The sequence below is a fragment of the Anabrus simplex genome, chromosome 2 (genome assembly GCF_040414725.1).
Source record: "Anabrus simplex isolate iqAnaSimp1 chromosome 2, ASM4041472v1, whole genome shotgun sequence".
NCBI classification, from domain to species: Eukaryota; Metazoa; Arthropoda; class Insecta; order Orthoptera; family Tettigoniidae; genus Anabrus; species Anabrus simplex.
In genome coordinates, this window is record NC_090266.1 from 654569417 (window position 1) to 654591094 (window position 21678).

A 21678-nucleotide genomic window follows, 5' to 3' on the forward strand; every position below is an offset into this window, starting at 1 on the left:
TGCTCAAGTTGGGGAGATTACTTTAACCCTGGATAGGTTTGAGGATGGAGCCTTCCTGCTTTCTTTTGTCCAGAGGATAACCAGTTATTATTTCTCCAATTTCTCTGAAGGATGTGAGGCAGTTTAGTAACAACTTGGTTAGAGGTATACCCTGCTCACATTTCTGGCTTTCAAGTAAGTAACCTGACTAAGGGTAATTTTGATGTGTGAAATATTGTTAATGCGAGTGCTTTGTGTGAAATTCCTTGTGCAGTTTAACTGATTTTGGCCTCGATCTTTAAAAATGTGGAGCTCTATCATTACGGCACCCCTAGGGACACCTATGGGTTGCCATATTCGACCATTCTCTAAGGGATTGTAAGGATATGTTGCATGTCATGCTAATTGACTTGATTTCTATTTAATTTTTGTGATAACTATTTTCTTCGCCATGTTGTATATTGTTGATTGACGTCCTTTCTTTTAATCTTGTTTTTATTTAATCCTGATCATCTCTTATTTACTGATTAGTTTGTAACATTTATGTTCTTGGTTTTTCTTATGGATCAGGCTGAAGATTTTCGTGATTGATTTTTCCCTCATTTTAATGTTTTAATTGGGTTGTGCATGAACATCAAGACCTTGTGGTACTAGTTTCAACCTAGCAGTAAAGTCGTCTTCAGCCACTTAATCTTAAAATTGATAAACACATGACAAATTGTGTACAATAAAACAGGTATTGAGAGCTAGTCTTAAGAATTAAACATGGAGCATTAAAACATTTTTGCCTTTCCTTGTGAAGGACAATAGTTAATTGCAGTTCATCCAATTAAGATTATGTCCAGGTGACATGTCTTGAGGTGCTTAATTGTAGTAGTTACAAATCTAAATGTGATTTATCTTCAGCTAGCTTTCAGTACTTTGTTATATTGTATGTAATTTGTCATGAGTTTGTCAATTTTAAGGTTAAGTGGCTGAAAGTGACCTTATTGTTAGTTTGCAACTAGTGCAACGGTCTTGGTGTTCATATAATTACATAAATAATAAAAGTGTATTGAATAGGTGGTTCATCTTTTTATTTTGAATTGTGATTGTGCTTCAATACAGATCACATACATGCCAACTCTCCCAATTTAAGCGGGAGACTCCCGATTTTTCATCGTTCTTCCCGATCTCCCAATCGGTGGGACTGATCTCCTGATTTTCAGAGCAGTTTCAGTAATTTTCGTATTTCGAACTCCCGTGCGTTTCCTTGTCCTCTCGATATGTGGCCGAGTATTCTTAAGAACGCGCGGAAATAGACCCTAAATTCTACGGCAATGACGCCATGATCGATCGTAACTGGACCAAACAACTTCAAGAACAAAGGCATGTAATAACAAGATATGCAATACATGGCTTCCACCACAAAATATGCGCAAAGACAAAATTCCATAACTCAACAGGTGACTGTGTTTGTACACTGTGTAAGGAAGAGTGTGACCGCTACCATCTGCTAAAGTGCAAAATACAGCAAAATACATACAAATACAGAATACAGCAAAATGTAAATTAACGCAACAGACTTAATACCCATTTGAGTACTCCTAATAAATAAATAAATAAATAAATAAATAAATAAATAAATAAATAAATAAATAAATAAATATACCATGTATGTATGGCTGATCTGTAGTAGTTCTAATAATGACTACCAGATGGCAGTACGGGTCATGGTGGCCAGTCATGGGCTCCTCTTTTGTCTATAATACAGTCAAATGCACAAATAGTTTAATAATAGGAAGTGGAAGTCTCAAGCGAGTATCCTAACCTCAGAAGTAGCACACCATAGACGTCTACCCGGGGCAGAACCTCTGTTAGTGCTCGTGTTATGTCACGTAGTAGTGCTTCTTGGTTGTATGTCTTAATAATTGTTTTGGCAAAAATATGAAAATAAATATGATGCAGTGTTTAAAAGCGCTTGGAAGAGTTTCCGTGTTTGAGTGATTCCTGGAAGGGACCAACGTTCACATTCTGTACTATATGTAGGTGTGATTTTTCAGTTGTGCATGGTGGAAAGTGCGATATACTCAAACATATGCAAACGAGAAAACATAAGGATTGTGTCCATTGTGTAGAAAGGAACCAGAAACTAAACTTTTCATGTCGTTGCCATAAGACCTATCTGAGTCGGTGCGATGTAAAGCCACTAGCAAAAAAAAAAATTTTCATGTGAATACAAAGATGTAAATCCTGTGACGAATGCCGAGGCTTTATTTACGTCATTTATCGTAGAACATAACCTGCCTGTAAATTGTGCCGACCACACGAGACCTTTGTTTCGCAAAAATTTTTCTTGTTTCGGAGATCGCCAAACGATATTTGTTTGCTAGAACGAAAACAGCGGCTATCATTACACAAATGTGCATGGAGGAAAGGGTGAAAATTGTATCACATTTGCAGGTTAATGCATTTTCTGTTGCTGCTCATGGTAGCAATAAAAGTGACTTGAAAATATATCCTATTGTTGTAACATTTTTTAGGCCTGAACTCAATGAAATTCAGAGTTGTTTACTCGCTGTGCCTAATTTAGAATGGGATGCAACTGGAGCTAACATTGCCAATCTTTTGCTCTCAACTTTTCAGGAATTCTGCATTCCATTAAAAAACTGCCTAGTTCTTGGTGCTGATAATGCTCCAGTAATGGTAGGATTAAAGAATGGTGTGGCAGGATGTTTGAAGCGGGAATCGTAGGCTGCTCTTGTCACCTAATTAATCTTGCTGCAGAGAAGGGTGCGGCATGCTTGCCTGTAAATATAGGTGAAAGTATAATTGATATATTTTATTATCTGGAAAGGAGTGCAAAGAGGAAAGAAAAGTTAAGAGTATTTCAGACTTAACACAACACAGAGATCAGGAAAATTCTGAAGCCTGTGCCTGTAGCATGTATATCTAGGCCAAATGGAGTTGGTAATGTATTGAATTATAATGAATTAGTACATGTTCTGCCATCAGTGATGTAATACGCCACAATTCACTGCCAAATTTCTCCTGATTTTTTTACTTCTGAAAGTTGGCATCTCGGAGATCTGTATGAAAATGATTTCTTACGACTTCCAATTTGTAAGATATAAGAAATAAATTGACAAGAGGGTCCATCTTTTCAACAGTATATATCAAGTAAATAATATTACATCAGTCTTGGGACTAGTTTCAGCCACATAGTGGCCATCTTCAGCCAAATAAAAATTAAACAGATTATGTTATAACTAAAATATATGATGTATACTAGACAATGTTGCAGGAATAATTGTAACATTAAAATATATATAATAACAAAAATTGTGGTTATGATCTTGTCATATTATGATGTCTTTAAGTTGACTAGGACCTCGGGCAAAGAAGTAAATCTGGAAATGGTAGCCAGAATTGGGAATGAGTAAACATACAGGAAAGAAATTTTAAAAAGGAGAAAAAATAATTAAGACTCGCCTCTGTCTGATGTAGAACAATGGAGGAAGCAGGCAGGCCATGTAAACAAAGGAGTGGACAGGGAACAAGCACTGACTTGTTGTAGGAAGCAGGCAATGTAAACAAAAGAATGGATAGGGAGGGGAAAGGAAGGGGTGGGAGGGGTGGAGGAAAGAAGGGATGTCTAGGATGGGGCTGAAGGATGCAGAAAGAAAAACTGCTGCTGAGAAGGGGAATTTGTGTTAATTATGATGTACAGTTCTCTTTATTTTATGTTGCTGGTATTTCCATGTTTTTTTTTTTTTTTTTTTTAAAGGGTGCGAAAGATATGAGCTACCTTAATTGTGTTGAAATTCACTGTCCATGTGAATGCAAACAAGACCCCATTTATGATTTAATTTGCTCTTTTGATGCCTACATTATAATTGTGGCTTTTTATTTGTTCCTTTTGGGGGCTGTGTCCATTATGTTTTCTTGCTCACACTACCATTGTTTTCTTGTTCTTTGGTGGGTATGTAGGCAGATCTTGTGTTGTTGGGAGATGGGTCTACTGCTCAGTTCATTGGGTTTTGTTTCTGGTCGAGATGGTAATGGATGTAACATGGTGCTCCTAATTTATGGATTATTTGGTGATTTTGAGGCACTGTTTGTTCTGATTTTTATTTAATGTGGTATTTCATTGGTGGATTTTACTTTCCTCCTGATTTTCTTGGTAAGGTATTGAAACACAGTATATTGAAATACTGTATGCTATTTGTGCATCACGTGGATTGGGAAGATCAGCTACATTCTCCTTTTTATTTTACTCTCTACTGTGAATTCTACAAAAGGGATCCCTTATCAGATAAACATCTTAATGTATTTCCCTGTAATTAATTCATTTTAGTTCATTTTTTGACATTGCTGCCATGGCAAATCAGTAAATATTGGTACATTTTAAGGTTCAATTTGGAACCTTGCCGCTGTGGCCGTGCACTGCCACTGCTGTACGTTGCCATGGCGGCGGAAGTTCATTACCGCTCCACATGTATCCCTCTGGGATAAATTAGGAACTCCGCAACTGCTGCCAAAGCAGCGCCACGTTTGGAATGGGTCCGCGCCAGTAGCAGTCTGGCGGCTTGGTCGCGCGCCGCTGAACGGGTATTCATAATGTCTTTTTCACAGTCAGATGACTAAAAACTCGTGGAGCTTGTATGAAGGTACCCAGTTCTGTACGATGCAAAGGTGGCAGGTTATAAAGACGCAGTATTGCAAGACAATATTTGGAAGGAGATTAGACTCAAATCAAATGAACCCAGTAAGTTGAACATTTATTCTTTTATACATATGTTACTATTGTACACACTCAGTGATGCATTGTATTTCGTACACTGAGAACAAAGTGTACTTTGAACACAATCATTGGCAGACTCTTACTTTTAGTCAGTTCTGTTAACGATGTCATGTTGCCAAGGTACTTGCCCAACTGGACTTGAGAAATAGCTCTTGAATTTGTCCCTCACTTCGAAGCCACTAGTGTTTGCATATCCACCCCTTCGATGAAAAGGTATCATATTATCTGATGGGAGGTTAGCTGTATTAGATGTGACGTAATGCGGTTTACATTGATTTTCTAGGTACCCACCCCGTAATAAATTGTGCAAACAGCATGTGACAGATTCCCTGTCTGTTGTTTTCCTAGCCATTTCTTAAATGATTGCAAAGAAATTGGATATTTATTGAACATCTCCCTTGGTAAGTTATTCCAGTTCCTAACTCCCCTTCCTATAAACGAATATTTGCCCCAATTTGTCTTCTTGAATTCCAGCTTTATCGTCATATTGTGATCTTTACTACTTTTAAAGACACCACCCAAACTTATTCGTCTTCTGTCATTCCACCCCATGTCTCTACTGAGAGCTCGGAACATACCACTTAATGATATAGATGTTGATTCCCATAGGGAATCTGAAATATTCGTTCCGAATGAGTAAATTTATAATACCAATATAAATGGTCCGTTATTGGACATTATAAATTTTCCAGCTAACTCATTCCTGGCTGCCAGCGTTTCGCCCCCGTGTGCTAGGTTGGGCTCATCAGTTGGTACCTAGCAGCCCTGAAGATGGTTTTTTGTGGTTTCCGATTTTCACACCAGGCAAATGCTGGGGCTGTACCTTAAGGCCACGGTTGCTTCCTCCCCTTTTCTAGCCATTTCATATCACATCGTCGCCATAAGGACCTAAGTGTCTCACTGCAACGTACAGCAGATAGTAGGATCTCCTTTATTTTTCCTGACGGCTGTAGAACCTACTTCCTCCACCCTTTCCTCACACCCTCTGTGGGTGGGGGATGCAGACGAAGAATTTACCCACGGTATCCCCTGCCTGTCGTAAGAGGCGACTAAAAGAGGCGACCAAGGGATGATCAAATTAGAACCATGAAACTGCTTGTGATTAGTACCACCACGCGGGGAACACCATGGGTCGCTTTTACTTGCGCGTAGTACCACTATGTTAGGTACCAAATAGGTTTGTGATTAGTAGCAAACGAGAGCGCAGCGGCTTTTACAGTACCTGTGATTAGTAGCACTACATGAGTAATACCATAGGTTGAGGGAACCCATGGTTCTAGCTTGCCTATGATTAGTACCCACCATACGAGGAACACCACGGGATAGTACGAGTCCCTGTGGTTAGTAACCCTTATGTGATGAACACCGTAGGTTTGCGTTGCCTGTAAATGGCTCCGCAATGTGCGAAACAGTGTAGGTCTGTAATACATTTGCGAATTTCATTACCTGTGAGTAGTACCATAATGTGTGGAATACCGCGAGTCTACGCTACTCTAGTGATAAGTACCATTGTGAGGGGCCGCTGACTTGGATTTTGGACCCCTTTCGACTACAAGTATCATCGATTCAGTATTGTGCTATAGAACCAGTCCCTTGGTTAGTAATACTATTGTTTTGTGCCAGCTTCTGTGCATGTGAGGCACTGTGGATCGGTTCCACTGATCGTTTTAAATTCATATCCATCCATCCATTCATTCTTTGTCCTCACATTTTGAATTGTGGTCAGTGGATGCTTTTGGGTTTTTAATTTGTCATTTCATTTCGTCCCATTTTGTACCGTTAGGGGCTGATGACCTAGATGGTTGGCCCCTTTAAACAACAAGCATCATCAACCTTTCCTCCTTCCCATGACCTTGTTCCACCTCCCTTTTCCTATCCTCCTACTCTTCCCCCTCTTCAACAGTTCCCTGGCTCTCCCTTTGCTGTTCTACCTGTAATGACTCATACAAATTTCTCACAGATACCTGTCCTGAACTCGGCCCCTAATTGGAGCTATTTGCCCTCAGTTTCCTTCCCCTTAAAACATCACCACACCTGCCTTCTACAACTTTTACCTTTTCTTCCTATCCCTCTTGTACATCTATTTTATCCTGTACATTGTTTGAGGGAGATCTACCTTCTTTCCTGTCCTTTGTGAGAATCCTAATTATCTCCCTCTACTCTCCAACTCATCCCCCCTACTCCTCAACTCCTGTTCACACCCACAGTACCTACACCTGCATTCCTTAGCTATACTTTACGGTGAAATGAAAATTCAGAAAAAATATAACAACTTTTTCTTCGAAAAAAAAGTTGAAGGAAAGAAATGTCTAGGGTATTACAAAACACTCACACGACAGTAAAGTAAGCAGTATACTAATAAATTAACAACAGTACTACTTAGGCATGTTGTATTATTTTATCCTTCTAAGCCCTAACAGAAATGAAAATTGCCATTAATTACTGAATATCAAAAAGAATACACCAATATTACACAACAGTAAAGAATGCAAGGAAGATATAAAATAAGTACACTACAATTCTAAGCTGTATTTAAGAGTCTTAACTTAAACAGGTTAATGGAAATAAAGGAATGCTGTTATAACTAAATACGTAGACATAGTATTACAGCTGGTTATTATTGTTGTTGTTTATTATTATTATCATCATTATTATTCCTACTACGTGGGACAGAAATTAAAACTGCCTTTAAATGACAAAGAAAAGGTGGGGGGGGGAGGATATCAAATCATTTCTGAATAACTTCTCTCAACTCTATGCCATAGACTTGAAATGCAAATATCGGGAAATAGGAATTGGATTATTTACTTGACCATATGCTGATAATGGTATATTAGAATTCTGTGTTTAGCAATAATCACCAACAATACATAGGATTTACTATCTTGTCGGTGAAATAATGTATATTCTCTAGAATGCTTTATTTAAAAAAATTTACACGGCTGTTGTATTACATATTTCAAGAAATTATTACCTTCGTTAAAGGTGCTACCGTTTACAAAGTACCATGTCTAGTACCTGGGCCTATACGAATATAAAAACTGCGGAAGTTACAACTCCATGTAATAAACTATACAGGGTGAAGCGTAATTCGCGCACTCGGGCGTCGCAGCGCGACTCCTCACATGCCAGCAATAAAAAAATGTCTCTTACAAAATTTCGTCTTGCGAGTATATCCGGCAGAAAAACGACGTTGAAGAGTAGAAATCTGGCAACACTGTAACCACATGTATGGTAACTACCTCTGTCAACAGGAGTTAGTCGTACTGTACAGTTGGTGCAGTGGATAGAGTTTTGGGTTACCATGCAGGAGGTCGAGTGGTCGATCCTGGGTTCAGGCGTATGTTTTTTCTTTCGTAAATGTAGTCGAGGTGGTATGGTATCTGGCATCTTAATCGTCAACAGCGATTGCAGTGGGTCCTCTAGAAACCATTTGCACTTACATACTACGATCCTAGAAATGGACAAACAATCGTTTTCTTTGGTCAGCTTTGAAAGGCGCCCTTTCCACGTCGTGAGCGTGAATTTATTCGCACCATTTCATTTACTAGATGTGAAACCTGTTTGTTTCAGCTGTCTATTTCTTATTAGTCTAACCAGGTATTTGTTGTTTCAGCGTTATAAAATGTTGTAAATGTAGGATACATGTGACCTCAGAAACGGTGTCTTACTCTATTACAGTAGGTAATGTCAGATGGAAATTAGCAAATAAAAAATGCGCCTCAACCCAGGATCGAACCATCGACCTCCTGCATGCCAACCAAAACCTCTACCCACTGCACCAACTGTACAGCACGACAAGAATGTGCTGACAGCGATAGTTACCCTACATATGGTTACAGTGTTGCCAGATTGCTACTTTTCAACGTCCGTTTTCTACCGGATATACTCGCAAGACGAAATTTTGTAAGAGACATTTTTTTATTGCTGGCATGTGAGGAGTCGCGCTGCGATGCCCGAGTGCGCGAATTACGCTTCACCCTGTATAAGTATTCTACCAAGAACACTTGGATATTTAAACTAGAAAGCTGGAATATTATTCCCTATTTCCCCCAACCCAGATACAAAGCTATGTAAATCCTAATCAATGTAGCCTACAACACGTAATCCACTGAATGCCAATGGGACTACTCAATGTAAAATTTAAATAAATATTACTAGCCCTGATTATTACAAACACTAAAAAATACCAATATTTATTTCACTAAGTGGATGCACACACACACGCGCGCGCACGTACAGCCATCAAATTAGGTGGTTCAGAGGAATTTCACTGTTGCCAAGGTTATGCAGCGACTGGTGAAGTAATTTCTAATTGAAGAAATAATTTCGGAGTGCGAAGCACTTTGTTCTCTCCCAAGCTCCTGATGTTACCTCCAACAATGCTGCAAAACAAATTATACTACAAGCTTCAGGAAAGACTGTTGATTTCAGTGGTATAACTATTGTCCACATAAACCAATTAAAATAATTATTAAGAATAACAACCTGAACAAGTAAATACAAATCCGTAAAATCATGTATTGAAATTTTTAGTAAGTGGCCGTGTTTTTGTTTCTTCAGCCTAAAAATGTTGTGTGTTGGGGGGAAAATGTAGAAAATCGTCTAACTTAATGTTTTTATCTGAAACTTGTATCGATAGGTCTTTTAGTTTTCCTGGAAAATGGCTCAGAAAGTGGCCATATAAATGTTGCTAGCTGAAGTTGTTTGGGTCGCGCGTGCGCGCAGGACACGGGACACGGTAAATATTTTTGGATTAAGTATTAAATTGTATCAGTTTTAATAAATTATTTTTTTATGTTTTACAATATAACTTTAAATACTTCAGTACTATATATTGGAATGCGTAATATAAAAAAGAGAACTATTTTAAAGAATACGTGGACCTGGAGTGGATCGGCTTCAACTAGACAGCACTGCACGATCAGTGTTGCCAATCCAAACCCAGAGGTAAGAGACTCTCGACCATCTGTCGCTTTGCCCTTTCCGTATCTGACAACGGCGCAGTTTTCCTCACCCGCCTAAATCAGTAGTCGCAGGTTTAAGCAATTAACTTTTATTAATAGTTATAGGCTATAAATTTTATTTTTGTTCCGCATTGAAGTGCAATTCCAAGAAATAAATTGACAATAGGGTCCACTGTTTCAGTACAATACATCAAGTAAATGATATTACATCAGTGTTGGGACTAGTTTCAGCCACTTAGTGGCCATCTTCAGCCAAATAAAAATTAGATTATTTGATAACTAAAACATATGTATACCAGACAAAGGCAGTGTTACAGTAAAAATTATAACATTATAATACATAGAATAATAAAAATTATGGTTGTGATCTGCCTTCACTACCCCTAAAATTCAGTTCTAGATACTTTCTGTTCCAATAAAGAGTAACATAGCCCAAAGGTGATGGTGTATCATAATGCACTCAGCAAACAAGTTGTCTTAATATTTATTTTCTACTTTAGTATGTTTTGGAACATATCGTATTGTGTTGAATACTGATCACTTATATGTGGAGTAATTTTTATGTTATTTATCATGTGGCTTTTAGTGTCAAGTGTCTGAGGACATGTTCAGCTCTCTTAAAGTGCAGGTTTTTGACGCCCATGGGCTCCCTGTACCTTCGGGTGTGGGATTGCGATGAGTAAGGGGTGAATGTTGTTGAAATGTCATTTTTTTCTCGTTTGCATTAGAACATTGCTCAGTAGTATAGAAATTCTTTCTCCTATATAACTAAGGATAACAAGGTTTTTTTGCAGTTTTCATTGATTTTGGATTATCTTATTTCGTCTTTCAAGAGGGTTTTAGGTCAGTATGTAGCATATTGAAGCATTTTTTGCTCAAGAGCTTTTAAATTAAGCATGTATTCTTTGCCAGACTGCCACTAGTGACAATATTTTAAAAATGTACATTTTCCTCACATATGGTTAAATTTGCTGAATATCGTTCATGGCCAAGCAAGCTGACCAGCAATTGTTAGTGACTAAGAAAGTGTTAGAAAATAATAACTAAGTCTTGTGTATCTGAGATATGTGTAGAAACACATAACTGATAATTAAGAGGAACATGTCTCAAACACCAGCATTTTGCACCCACCCCTGCAGCCAGTCATTCACCTCCACGTACCTCAAGGCCAAGAATAAATGGAAAGGAGAAGGGATTGCAAACATGGTTAACTTATGGCTTCAGTACAGAATTATCCTCCCAAGGTCTGTGTAAGAAAAGTGTATTTTTACATCGGTTAGAGAATGAATCTGGAAAAGACGTGTGTACGTCAGATAATTGATAATCTTAACCATAATGGTCAGTAGTAAATTGATTAATATTGACAACCAATATATCACATTAAAAGGTCAATTAAATATGAATATCCACCTTGTCAACACTAGTATGAAATTACAATTTCAGTTACAGCGAACATGTTTCAAGAACCAAAGTTCTCTCCTTCAGCAGCTTAAACTACCATTACAAATCTCAGAACATTATATAGTAAACATTTCTTATAGTATTGGACATATGTTTAAATTATCTCAGTGAAGAAACAAAAGAGCTTTGAAATTGTTAGTGTTCTTTGGTTCTTTCTTTGGAAGATATTCATACAATCATTTTATTTATGAAAGGAAGATGCTAAAGATATCACAGTTTGAAAATTGGGCTTTTCAGAAAAGAATCTAAATCCATAAAAGTCTGTTCTCATATTAATAGGAATAAATGTGGTGTTTTATGTATTAAATGATTTTAATTTGAATGAACCATTAAATTCTCAAGAAGATGCATAGGGAAGAAAATAAAAGAAGTAGAAAGAAAGAGTAACATAACCAAAACTCCCCTCCAGTCTTATGCTACACATTTATAATTTCCTTGTCTTATCTTTGATGAACAAAGAATACATAACACCACATGTTTTTATTCCTATTAATATAACAGATTTCTGTGCATTTAGATTCTTTCCTGAAAAGTTCATTTTCAATTTATGATGTCTTTAGCATCTTCCTTTCATAAATAAAATGTTTGTATGAATATCTTCCAAAGAAAGAAGTAAAGAACACTTTACGTAATTTCAAAGCACATTTGTTTTTTCACTGAGATGATTGAAACATGATGTGTCCAGTACAATAAGAAATGTTTACTATATTATGTTCTGAGATTTGTAATAGTAATTTAAGCCATTGAAGGAGATAACTTTGGTTCTTGAAACATGTTCAGTGTACTGAAGTTCTAATTAATTTCATGTTAGTGTTGACAAGATGGGCATTCATATTTAATTGACCTTTTAATGTTACATTTTTACATCAGATGGAGTGTTTATATAGTAAATTGTGCAGTGTAAAGTGTGTGCAAAGGAAATTTATTGTACAGCAGCTCATTAAACAAGAAAAAAACATCTGAAATCTGTTGAGTGTGAAGAACAAAAAATTTTCCCAGGTTCTTCGGGGCAATTCAGCAAATAATTATGTCCATATTATATACATTTCCAAGTAAAAGCAAGAGCTGTGCAGTCAATAGAACAAGGATATATTACTTCAAAAACCATGGTTACACAATCTCCAGAATTCAGTTTGGTCAAATATTTTGAAGTCATTTTTTTACTTACTTTATAACCTTTTTATCATAAACTTGACAGCATTTTACTGATCATTTACCGTGATTTTTTTTTTTTTTAGGTCAACAACATCTGCCCTCTAGTGATCAGCTTCTCCTATTGATAACACCAAGGTGTCTGCTCAACTTAATGTCCTCATCCAATGGACAAATTCCCATCAACAGCAGTGTATGAACACTTTGAAATTTTATACCACACCTCTCCTACCCTGCTGGCCAACATTCTAATGGTAGAAATTTTTTCTACCAACAGGACTCAATGGTAGTCATCCTAATTTTAAAATGTTATTGATGAGATGTGAACGTGCACTAGGCATGGGTACTAGATACGTAGGTCAATCAAATATGAACAGGGCTTTTGTTCCTGAGCATCAACAGTTGGTAGGACCGGACCCGCGCTTCTAGTATGCTTGGTTGGGGCCATTAGCAGTGGAGAGAGCTGGCCGCTACGTACTTCCAACCACTTCGTCAGTGACGCTCGTGATGTCAGATCAACAGGTGCACCCCTCCATTGCGCAACGCATAATTATAAAATTTCTTGCTCGTGAAGAAGTTCAAGTAACAGAAATTTTTCAGAGATTGACTGCACAGTTCGGTGATCAAACATTGGCAAGGGCGTGAGTGTTCGCCTGGCATAAAGAGTTCAAGGAAAGATGAGAAGGTGTGGAAAATCAACAACATGATCGCTGTCCTCAGACCAGCATTACGGACGATAACATTTGTGCGGTTCGAGGCATTCTTGAAGACGATAGACTGGTGAGAGTGTCAGAAATTGTAAAACAGGTCGAAATAAGTTATGGGAGCTGTCAAGCGATCATCATAAACGACCTACAGTTCCGTAAAGTGTGTTCCAGATAGGTCCCTAACCTTTTGACCAAAAATCAGAAGTTGATGTTTGGAGGTCTGTTGGAGGCTTACAGCAAGGTTTGTGAAAGGTGATGATGCATTTTCGAGTCGGATTGTCACCTGCGACAAAATGTGGGTCCACCACTACACTCCTGAATCCAAGCAAGGCAGTAAGGAGTGGCGGAGGAAAGGGGAGGCAGCCCCAGTGAAAGCAAAGACTTGGCTGTCAGTTGGCAAGGTTTTTTCAACAGTTTTTTTTTTTTGACCATTGAGGCATGTTGCTCATTGACTTTTTTGCATGAGTGACGCACAATCGGTGCTACTTACTACTGCAAACAGTTGATCCAGGTGAGGGATGCATATTTCGCAAAAGACGGGACGAACCGATTCGACAGGTGATCCTTCTTACAGCCCGGACGTGTCGCCCTGCAGTTTCCATTTATTTGGACCGCTTAAAGAAGCTCTAGGAGGGCAATGATTTGAAGATGAGGGCATGGAGGAATTCGTGCACAGTTGGTTCCTGATGCATCCAACTTCATTCTACAATGCTGTGATTAAGAAACCTTCCTTCTTGCTGGGAAAAATGTATTTCTAAAGCGGGAAACTATGTGGAAAAATTGTAAATGCCTTTTGTTTTTCAATAAATGAATTTAAAAAGAAATTAAATCCCATTTATATGTGATTTGCCCTCGTATGTTCTGCATGTTTCCAATTTTTAAGATTCTTTTCTTTTATTGTCATAAAAGAAATCTCCATTGATCTGATCTTGTCTATAGTCTCTTAAGCTGTTTTTATGTCCACCTCCTTGGTGTAAAGATTAGCGCTCTTAGCTGCCATTCTTGGGGCACCGGGTTTGATTTCTGGTATCAGAAATTTAAGAATGGCAGGTATGTTGTTAAAATGGTAACTCACGTGCAGCTCGCCTCCATTGGGCTTGTGCCTGAAAAGAGCTTCTCCATCTTGTGACGTGGATACGTGTTTACTTTTTTGTTTTCACTGTTTTTATTGTGAGTTGCAATAGAGCCTCAGGCGGCAGCGTGCCGGCCTCTCGCCGCTAGATACCGTGGTTCATATCTCGGTCACTCCACGTGAGATTTGTGCTGGAAAAAGCGGAGGCGGGACAGGTTTTTCTCCAGGTACTCTGGTTTTCCCTGTCATCTTTCATTCCAACAACACTCTCCACTATAATTTCGTTCCATCTGTCCGTCATTAATCATTGCCCCAGAGGAGTGCGACAGGCCTCGGCAGCCGGTACAATTCATATCCTCTCCACAAGTTGAGAGCTTCATTCATCCCATCCCTCACACGGTCATTTACTTGAAAACAGGTTGTAGGTTTTCATGCTGCGAGTTGCAATATGCACTTAGTTATTAAGAATGTATTCCTCTTGAGGTTAGCAATTGTGAAATCATGCTAGTACTGGTAATGTGATTTGGGCATAGTTTTAAATTTTCACTAATATGTTTTCATTTTATTTTTCAGGCTTGATTACTGTGGCATTGCGATGCTAATCATGGGTTCGTTCGTACCATGGTTATATTATGGATTCTACTGTCAATTCCAGCCTAAACTGATCTACTTAAGTGTTGTTATATGTCTTGGAATATCTTCTATTGTTGTATCCCTGTGGGATAGATTCAGTGAACCTAAGTATCGGTCTTTAAGAGCAGGTAAGTGGTGGTATTTTATAGGATTTTGCTCGTGCTGTGCTCTATTATTTGTTCAGTTTTGTGGTTCACAAACTGTGAGTTTTAAGAGACTGATGCTCTAGGTTGTTAATGATACTCTCTCTCGTACTGCTCTTACTTTTGTCATGGTTGAGAGATAAAATTCTGGTATAAGTGGAGTCTTTCGATGCCTGATGAGATTGGTGCGACAGTGATAATGCGAAAAATGAGTGACACATTGAAGTGAGAATTATATCACAGTAACAGCCTACAGTAGTGGTACTTATCATAGCTTCATTACATCAGAAAACTGCACTTCCAGCCCGAGACAACATACCTACACGAGTGGGGGATTGATGCTACCACTAGACAGGCTTTGCTCTCACATGCAAAGAAATTACAACACAGGGTATTACTATAATTAATATTTAATGAATCTTACATTTGTAAGAGTTTGGCAAATCTAGTTAACTACAAATAGTTTCATAACATGGTTTCGAAGAAAAAGGAATAAGATTTAATTGATGTCAATTAAAATAGAAGTTAGATTAAAATGAGAAATAACGAGAATTAAAATCGGAAATCCTCCTTAACAAGGTCATAACTAGATAAAATCTAAGAAATAAACAAGCCCATGGAAAATAATTAAGATAATAATAAAAATAATAATACCTCAACATACAAAATAAACATTTTTGATAAATAATTTAGGAAAAGGAAGTTCTGTTATATTACCTTCAATGAAAACCTTACTAAACATCTATGAAACTAAAGAACCGGGGTTTGCTCACACTGACAGAAATAAAGAGGTAAAAGGACGAACAGTAACACCGGCAGAATACACTCCAAATCCCAGATGGAATGAAAATATTCAGTTTAAATGCACATCATAATTATCACCAATTAATCAAACATCCAAACACAGTCAATCAATTGCATATGAACCCTGTATGTGTCAAGCCCACACAAACTAACATGGAAGGGAACCAACGAAACACTGGACGAGTCAGAACACGCCCCTCAAGATAAGAACAATGGTAGTCATGCCAAGATTCCATTGTTAAGGTAATGCTAGTATGTACTAGTATGAACTTTACAATTTAATAAATTTAATAAATGAATACTTCATAACATGACAATAGGGTAAAAAAATTAAAAGGGGCTTCATAAATTAATAAAGTATGTATGATGAAACTGACTCAAAAGAAGCTAGTCAGGTGAGGTGCATGCAGATTTAAAAGTTAAGCGACCAAGCTCGATAGCTGCAGTCGCTTAAGTGCGGCCATTATCTAGCATTCGGGAGATAGTGGATTCGAACCCCACTGTCAGCAGCCCTGAAGATGGTTTTCCGTGCTTTCCCATTTTCAAACCAGGCAAATACTGGGGCTGTACCTTAATTAAGGCCACGGCCACTTCCTTCCTATTCCTAGGCCTTTCCTATCCCATCGTCGCCATAAGACCTGTCTGTGTCGGTGCGACGTACAAATAGAAAAAAGTTAAAGCGAAGTAAGGACTTCCATTTACAGTTATGCCAAAAATATTTTTAGGGTATGATACATATTATTTCAGTAATTGATAAGGCCAATAGAATAATTACCTAATCACCGAGATGGGCACAACATTACATATCGGAGCCAATCGTCCTCCAAAAATTAATAATAATAATAATAATAATAATAATAATAATAATAATAATAATAATAATAATAATAATAATAATAATAATAATAGACAGAACACGCTCTACAACAATGGTAGTTATTTTACGGGGTTTACATCTTAACATACCTTTAGAAGTTAAATTATTGACTTATCAGTCACACTGTAAAAACAACTTACACTATCTTACGGGATACTGCTTATTGAACACCTTAAGGCATGCAGCCATCTTTCTTTTTCTTTTGCTTGTAAGAATTGAATATCATACCTATTTTTTGATAGTCCAAACACTTAAGCTTCTATGCACACCAAAAAACAAAGAACAAAAAGAAAAGCACATGCACCAAAAGAGAACTTAATATTTAACTGGTGGGAACATATTTAAAATAATGGGAATTAACATAGTGACATATAGTTATGTTGTGATACATAGCTGGGCTAGAGTGCACAGCAGCATGACAATATTTGAGATGGAGATAAATTAAAGCCCAAAAATCACACCAGTGCATCACAGAAATAGCCTTAATTTAACTAGCCTGTATCTTGGCAAATGTATGCCCCAAACTCCATGCGTTTTAAGCCCAAAATCGACCTCCAGGCGACATGGCTTCCATCCTCGTCAAAGGTCGCTGGGATTCAGAGACAAGCCTGGTGTGCTAACGCTGCTGGTTGCATCACTGCGCACAACTCGCGTAACCTTGCACGTGTTGGAGGAAATAGTACACAGCGTATATCATGCTAATATAAAACTTTTGTTCTTGAAAAATAATGGCTTATAACATAAATATCATTCTTAATGAAATTAATTAGTCACCTTAATAATGGCTTAGACCTCCCCTTCTAAAAGCAAAACTAGGATGGAGGAAACTTATGCGACTGAAATGAGTAATCTTCAAGAGATGAATTGTAGTGTTTTCTAATAGAAACCAAACTTAATTATAAAATTACTTGTGTAGGTAATAAGTGTTAGTAGATTATAGATTTGGAAGCATGCATCTTATTGGTCCAAATCAGCACTCGCTCCTCGATATGGCATCTAACTGTAAGACAAGTTGCCAAGGAAAAACAATGATTGCACGGGCAGTACAGCCGTTGCACTGCAGTACATACAAGTTCTGTCACAGTTCATGTGCACATCACAGAAGTCCATGTTGATTCAGTTTCATTCATGTCAGCAGTTATCGTGTCCATCTGTGCAGCAGTCAGCTTGAAGTTGGATGTCCAGGAGGCTGCAATAGAATCACACGGCAACAGCAAAAGACCAGAAGAGGTTTAAAATTGAGGAGTGTCTGTTCAAAAAGAGCTATTTCATGATGCAAAAGTTATGCGAAAAGGCAAGAAACACATGATAATATGAACGTACCCATGATTGGGTATGATATAATTAACGTACCCATGATTGGGTATGGTATAATTTTCTAAGAATTACATCTTTCAGGTCTGCTTTGCACATGCCATTCGAAAGTATTCAACTACTGCTATGCATATGGACGAAATACTCAGTTGTAATAGGTACAATACCTAGTTTTAAATTTTATGCTGGTTTAATTTGGGAGAAGTGAACGCATGTAATACATTTGGCTTCATGATCACTGACCATCAAGGTGATGGTAAAAATAGCACGTTTTGAACACTCCTCAATTACAAGTTCAGTGGGGTTGCAAAACTTTATCATATTTTGGATTAAAATTATTTTCCATATGGAGGTCCATTCGACCTAAGACATTTTTTTGCATGGAATGTGACCCAACTATAATTACTAAACATGTAATGAGATGTTGGACACGGTATTGATATACAGGTTCACAATTATATGATTCCTTCCAGTTATGGTATCTATCTGGTGTATCATGAGTCCTGACCTTTCTCGATGTAATTGCCAGATGCACCAATTTTTAGAGAAAATACTGGATTCCAGTTTGCTGCTTACCATTGCTTTTAACAGTTAACTATTTCACATTGTTAGTATAGTATCAGACTTTGGATTAAACAACACATGATTTCACATCATTGAGGTTCTCACATTCAGTATTTCAGTTGTAATAGATACAACACCTAGTTTTAAATTTTATGGTGGTTTAATTTGGGAGAAGTGAACATGTGTAATGCATTTGGCTTCCTGTAGAGAATGGTGGCCTTACCTCCCTTACTACTGGGCTGAGTGGCTTAGATGGTCGAGGCACTGGCCTTCTGACCCCATCTTGGCAGGTTCGGTCCTGGCTCAGTCCGGTGGTATTTGGAGATGCTCAAATATGTAAGCGTCATATTTGTGGATTTACTGTCAATGTGAAAGAACTGCAGGACAAAATTCAAGCACCTCACTATCTTTGAAAACTGTCAAAAGTAGTTGGTGGGACATAAAACTATTCTTCTTCTTCTTATTATTACATCCCTTATTGTACTTGTCAGCTACATTCTTGTTAAAATGAAATGGCGTATGGCCTTCAGTGCCGGGTGTCTGGGGACAAGTTCGGCTCGCGAGGTGCAGGTCTTTTGAATTGACACCCGTAGGTGACCTGCGCGTTATGTGGAAGAAATGATGATGAAGACGACACATACACCCAGCCCCCGTACCAGTGAAATTAACCAATTATGGTTAAAATTCCCGACCCTGCCAGGAATCGAACCCGGGACCCCTGTGACCAAAGGTCAGCACGCTAACCATTTAGCCATGAGGCCAGACTACATTCTTGTAAGGCAAGCTAATCTTTTCTTAGCCTTTTTATCTGTATTCGCTTTATTTCTTTAGAATCTTTGTTCTTGGGAAGATGATCACCTATTTTCAACAGGTTACACATTGTAGAATATGGGGAGAATGTTAACATCAAGGTCGTGTGTGCATGTGCGACCTGTGAACAGCCGAGTTAAACACATTTTGCAACAAATGACAAGAAGAATGCCATGTAGAGTTATCGTGGAAAGCTATCAGAACAGCTTTTATGTTTCTATCTACCCTGTTTGGCAAACAATAGTCTGGAGTGATAAGCTGCAGTAGGTACTGTAACGTGCTACTGCCATAACCTCTCGATCGACGTTCTATGAGTTTCTGCAAACTTCGTCGCATGTACATCTCCACATACTCTACAATTTTATGTTTCTACAGGACTATACGCTATTATTATTATTATTATCTGATCTGCTTATCAATACTTCTTCCTATCATCGGAATTACCTTACTTTTTGCTCACCTGTCGTTACCCTCCGACATTTCTCGACACACTGACTGCTGTCTTTCTGTCTGCCTCGCACCTACTACGTCATCTGCCACGTCACATGATCTTTCTCGAATGAACTGGTCTTCGCTTCCGGGCGTGTATATATTGTACTGCTTGGCCCGTCTTGGGCAGACTGGCATCATCTTCTGTAAATAGCGCGCGCGCGCGCGTGTGTGTGTGTGTGTGTGTGTGTGTGTGTGTGTAGAGGGGGCTACGACTTCGCACGGCTTGCCATGTGCTGCCATTTTCTTCCCTACCAGCTGATGGAGTTGACTTGAAAAGGGCTTTGGTGAGCTAAACACATTTCTTTAAGTAAACTTGTTTAAAAATTCTAACTTGGCCTGTTTTGGCATTCTTGTGATGGCATGCTATGAAAATTTTCAAGGCCTTGTTTCGAGCCTGGCTCCTTGCCACCTTCAAACTTATTGAGATTATTTGTTTTTTAAGTGCTGTAATATTGGTGATGTGGACTGAGCCTGAACATCGTCAAACAGAACTTTCTCAAGCTTAGATGATTCCTGAAAAACATAAATTGGCAGACTGAAATTTCTCAACGATTACGCAGTCGGAGTTTCCATTCTTTTCATCCTCACTTATCCGTATTGTGCTGATCCTTCTTTTTACCCTACCCTTTTTTCCTTTATTCGGTGTATATGGTTTTTATATTAGAGCGCCCTGGAGGCGTCTTCGTTTGTTTTTTAATGTGGCCAAATAATTTTTTGATCTTCATAGTAAGAGTATACTTGTTCCTTCCAAAGTTGATCGGATGATGATGATAATAATAATAATAATAATAATAATAATAATAATAATAATAATAATAATAATAATAATAATAATAATAATAATAATAATAATAATAATAATATATTATATTATTATTATTATTATTATTATTTGTGTGTGTGTGTGTGTGTGTGTGTGTGTGACACCTCCCTTTTCAAAAAAAAAAAATTGAGATAACTTGTTTTGTGATCTAGTCCCCTTATATGGTTATCACTCACGCTAGGTGGAGTTATCTGAGATAGTGCTCAAAGTAACGATTTTGTAAATATTTTGCCCAACTTTTGTTGGGTTACTACTTTTTCCAATACTTTTCCTCCTAACGGCGATCCGAGCTATTTGCCTTTGTGATCAATGTCCGGGGTTTTGCTCGGGCTTATTCTCCTTGTTTAACAAGGTGTGTACTGTGATAAAACTTTTTACCCCAATTCTGTTCACAAAAAAAGGGAGTCTTTCTTTTAAAGAGTTTAGAAAATTCTAGTCAAGAAATGTATTATCTGATATATTTATCTGTATAACTATCGGAAAACAAAAAAAGATAGGTCCTGCATGGCAGTTCATTTTTAATCTCTTTGTATATTGGTCAATTCAATTCTCCAAAAAGGGTTAGCTTAATTATCTTCTTGTACTTTTTTGAGGATCTGTATTCTCCAAGTATGTCAGTGCGTACTGTATTCTCGTAATTGTTGCTGTTCCAATACACTTGGTCACTCTAAGAATTTCTTTGAAAAGGTGTTGTTGTTTTTTTTTTTATGTTGGTACCTACCACGGTAAACCTCTCCTATTATTCCCCCCCCCCCCCCCCCCCTCACCTCAGTACTGCTTCCAGCCACTCTGCTTTTTCTTGTTTTGTTGCCTATGCATAGATATCGTTTTGGCATTTTTACTTTTTTTATTTCTTACAACCGTGATGGAAAGATTTGTTGTGGAGAAAGCTCTCAAGATATCTTAACTATATTGCACAACCTACGTTACAGTACACAAGGTATTGACAGTTCAAAAAAGATTTTTTTTTTCTTAGGTTATGTATGAAAGACTTGGTTGTTATCCAAGAAATAAACTTCGGAGTTTCTAAACAAGACAATATTGAGTTCAAGCAATTCATGGTAGTCGGAACATCCTAGAGTGAGTTGGGGAAGATC

At 37.8% G+C, this 21678-nt stretch overlaps 1 protein-coding gene across 5 annotated transcripts in view; it reads left to right on the plus strand.

The window, feature by feature from the left end:
* AdipoR (adiponectin receptor) overlaps positions 1 to 21678 on the plus strand; it is a 229473-nt gene that overhangs the window by 157660 nt on the left and 50135 nt on the right. For all 5 annotated transcript variants that reach the window (XM_067141149.2, XM_067141148.2, XM_067141150.2 and 2 more), the window contains one exon: positions 14695 to 14882. In XM_067141149.2, coding sequence (XP_066997250.2) covers positions 14695 to 14882 — 188 coding nt within the window. The remainder of the gene's footprint in view (positions 1 to 14694; positions 14883 to 21678) is intronic.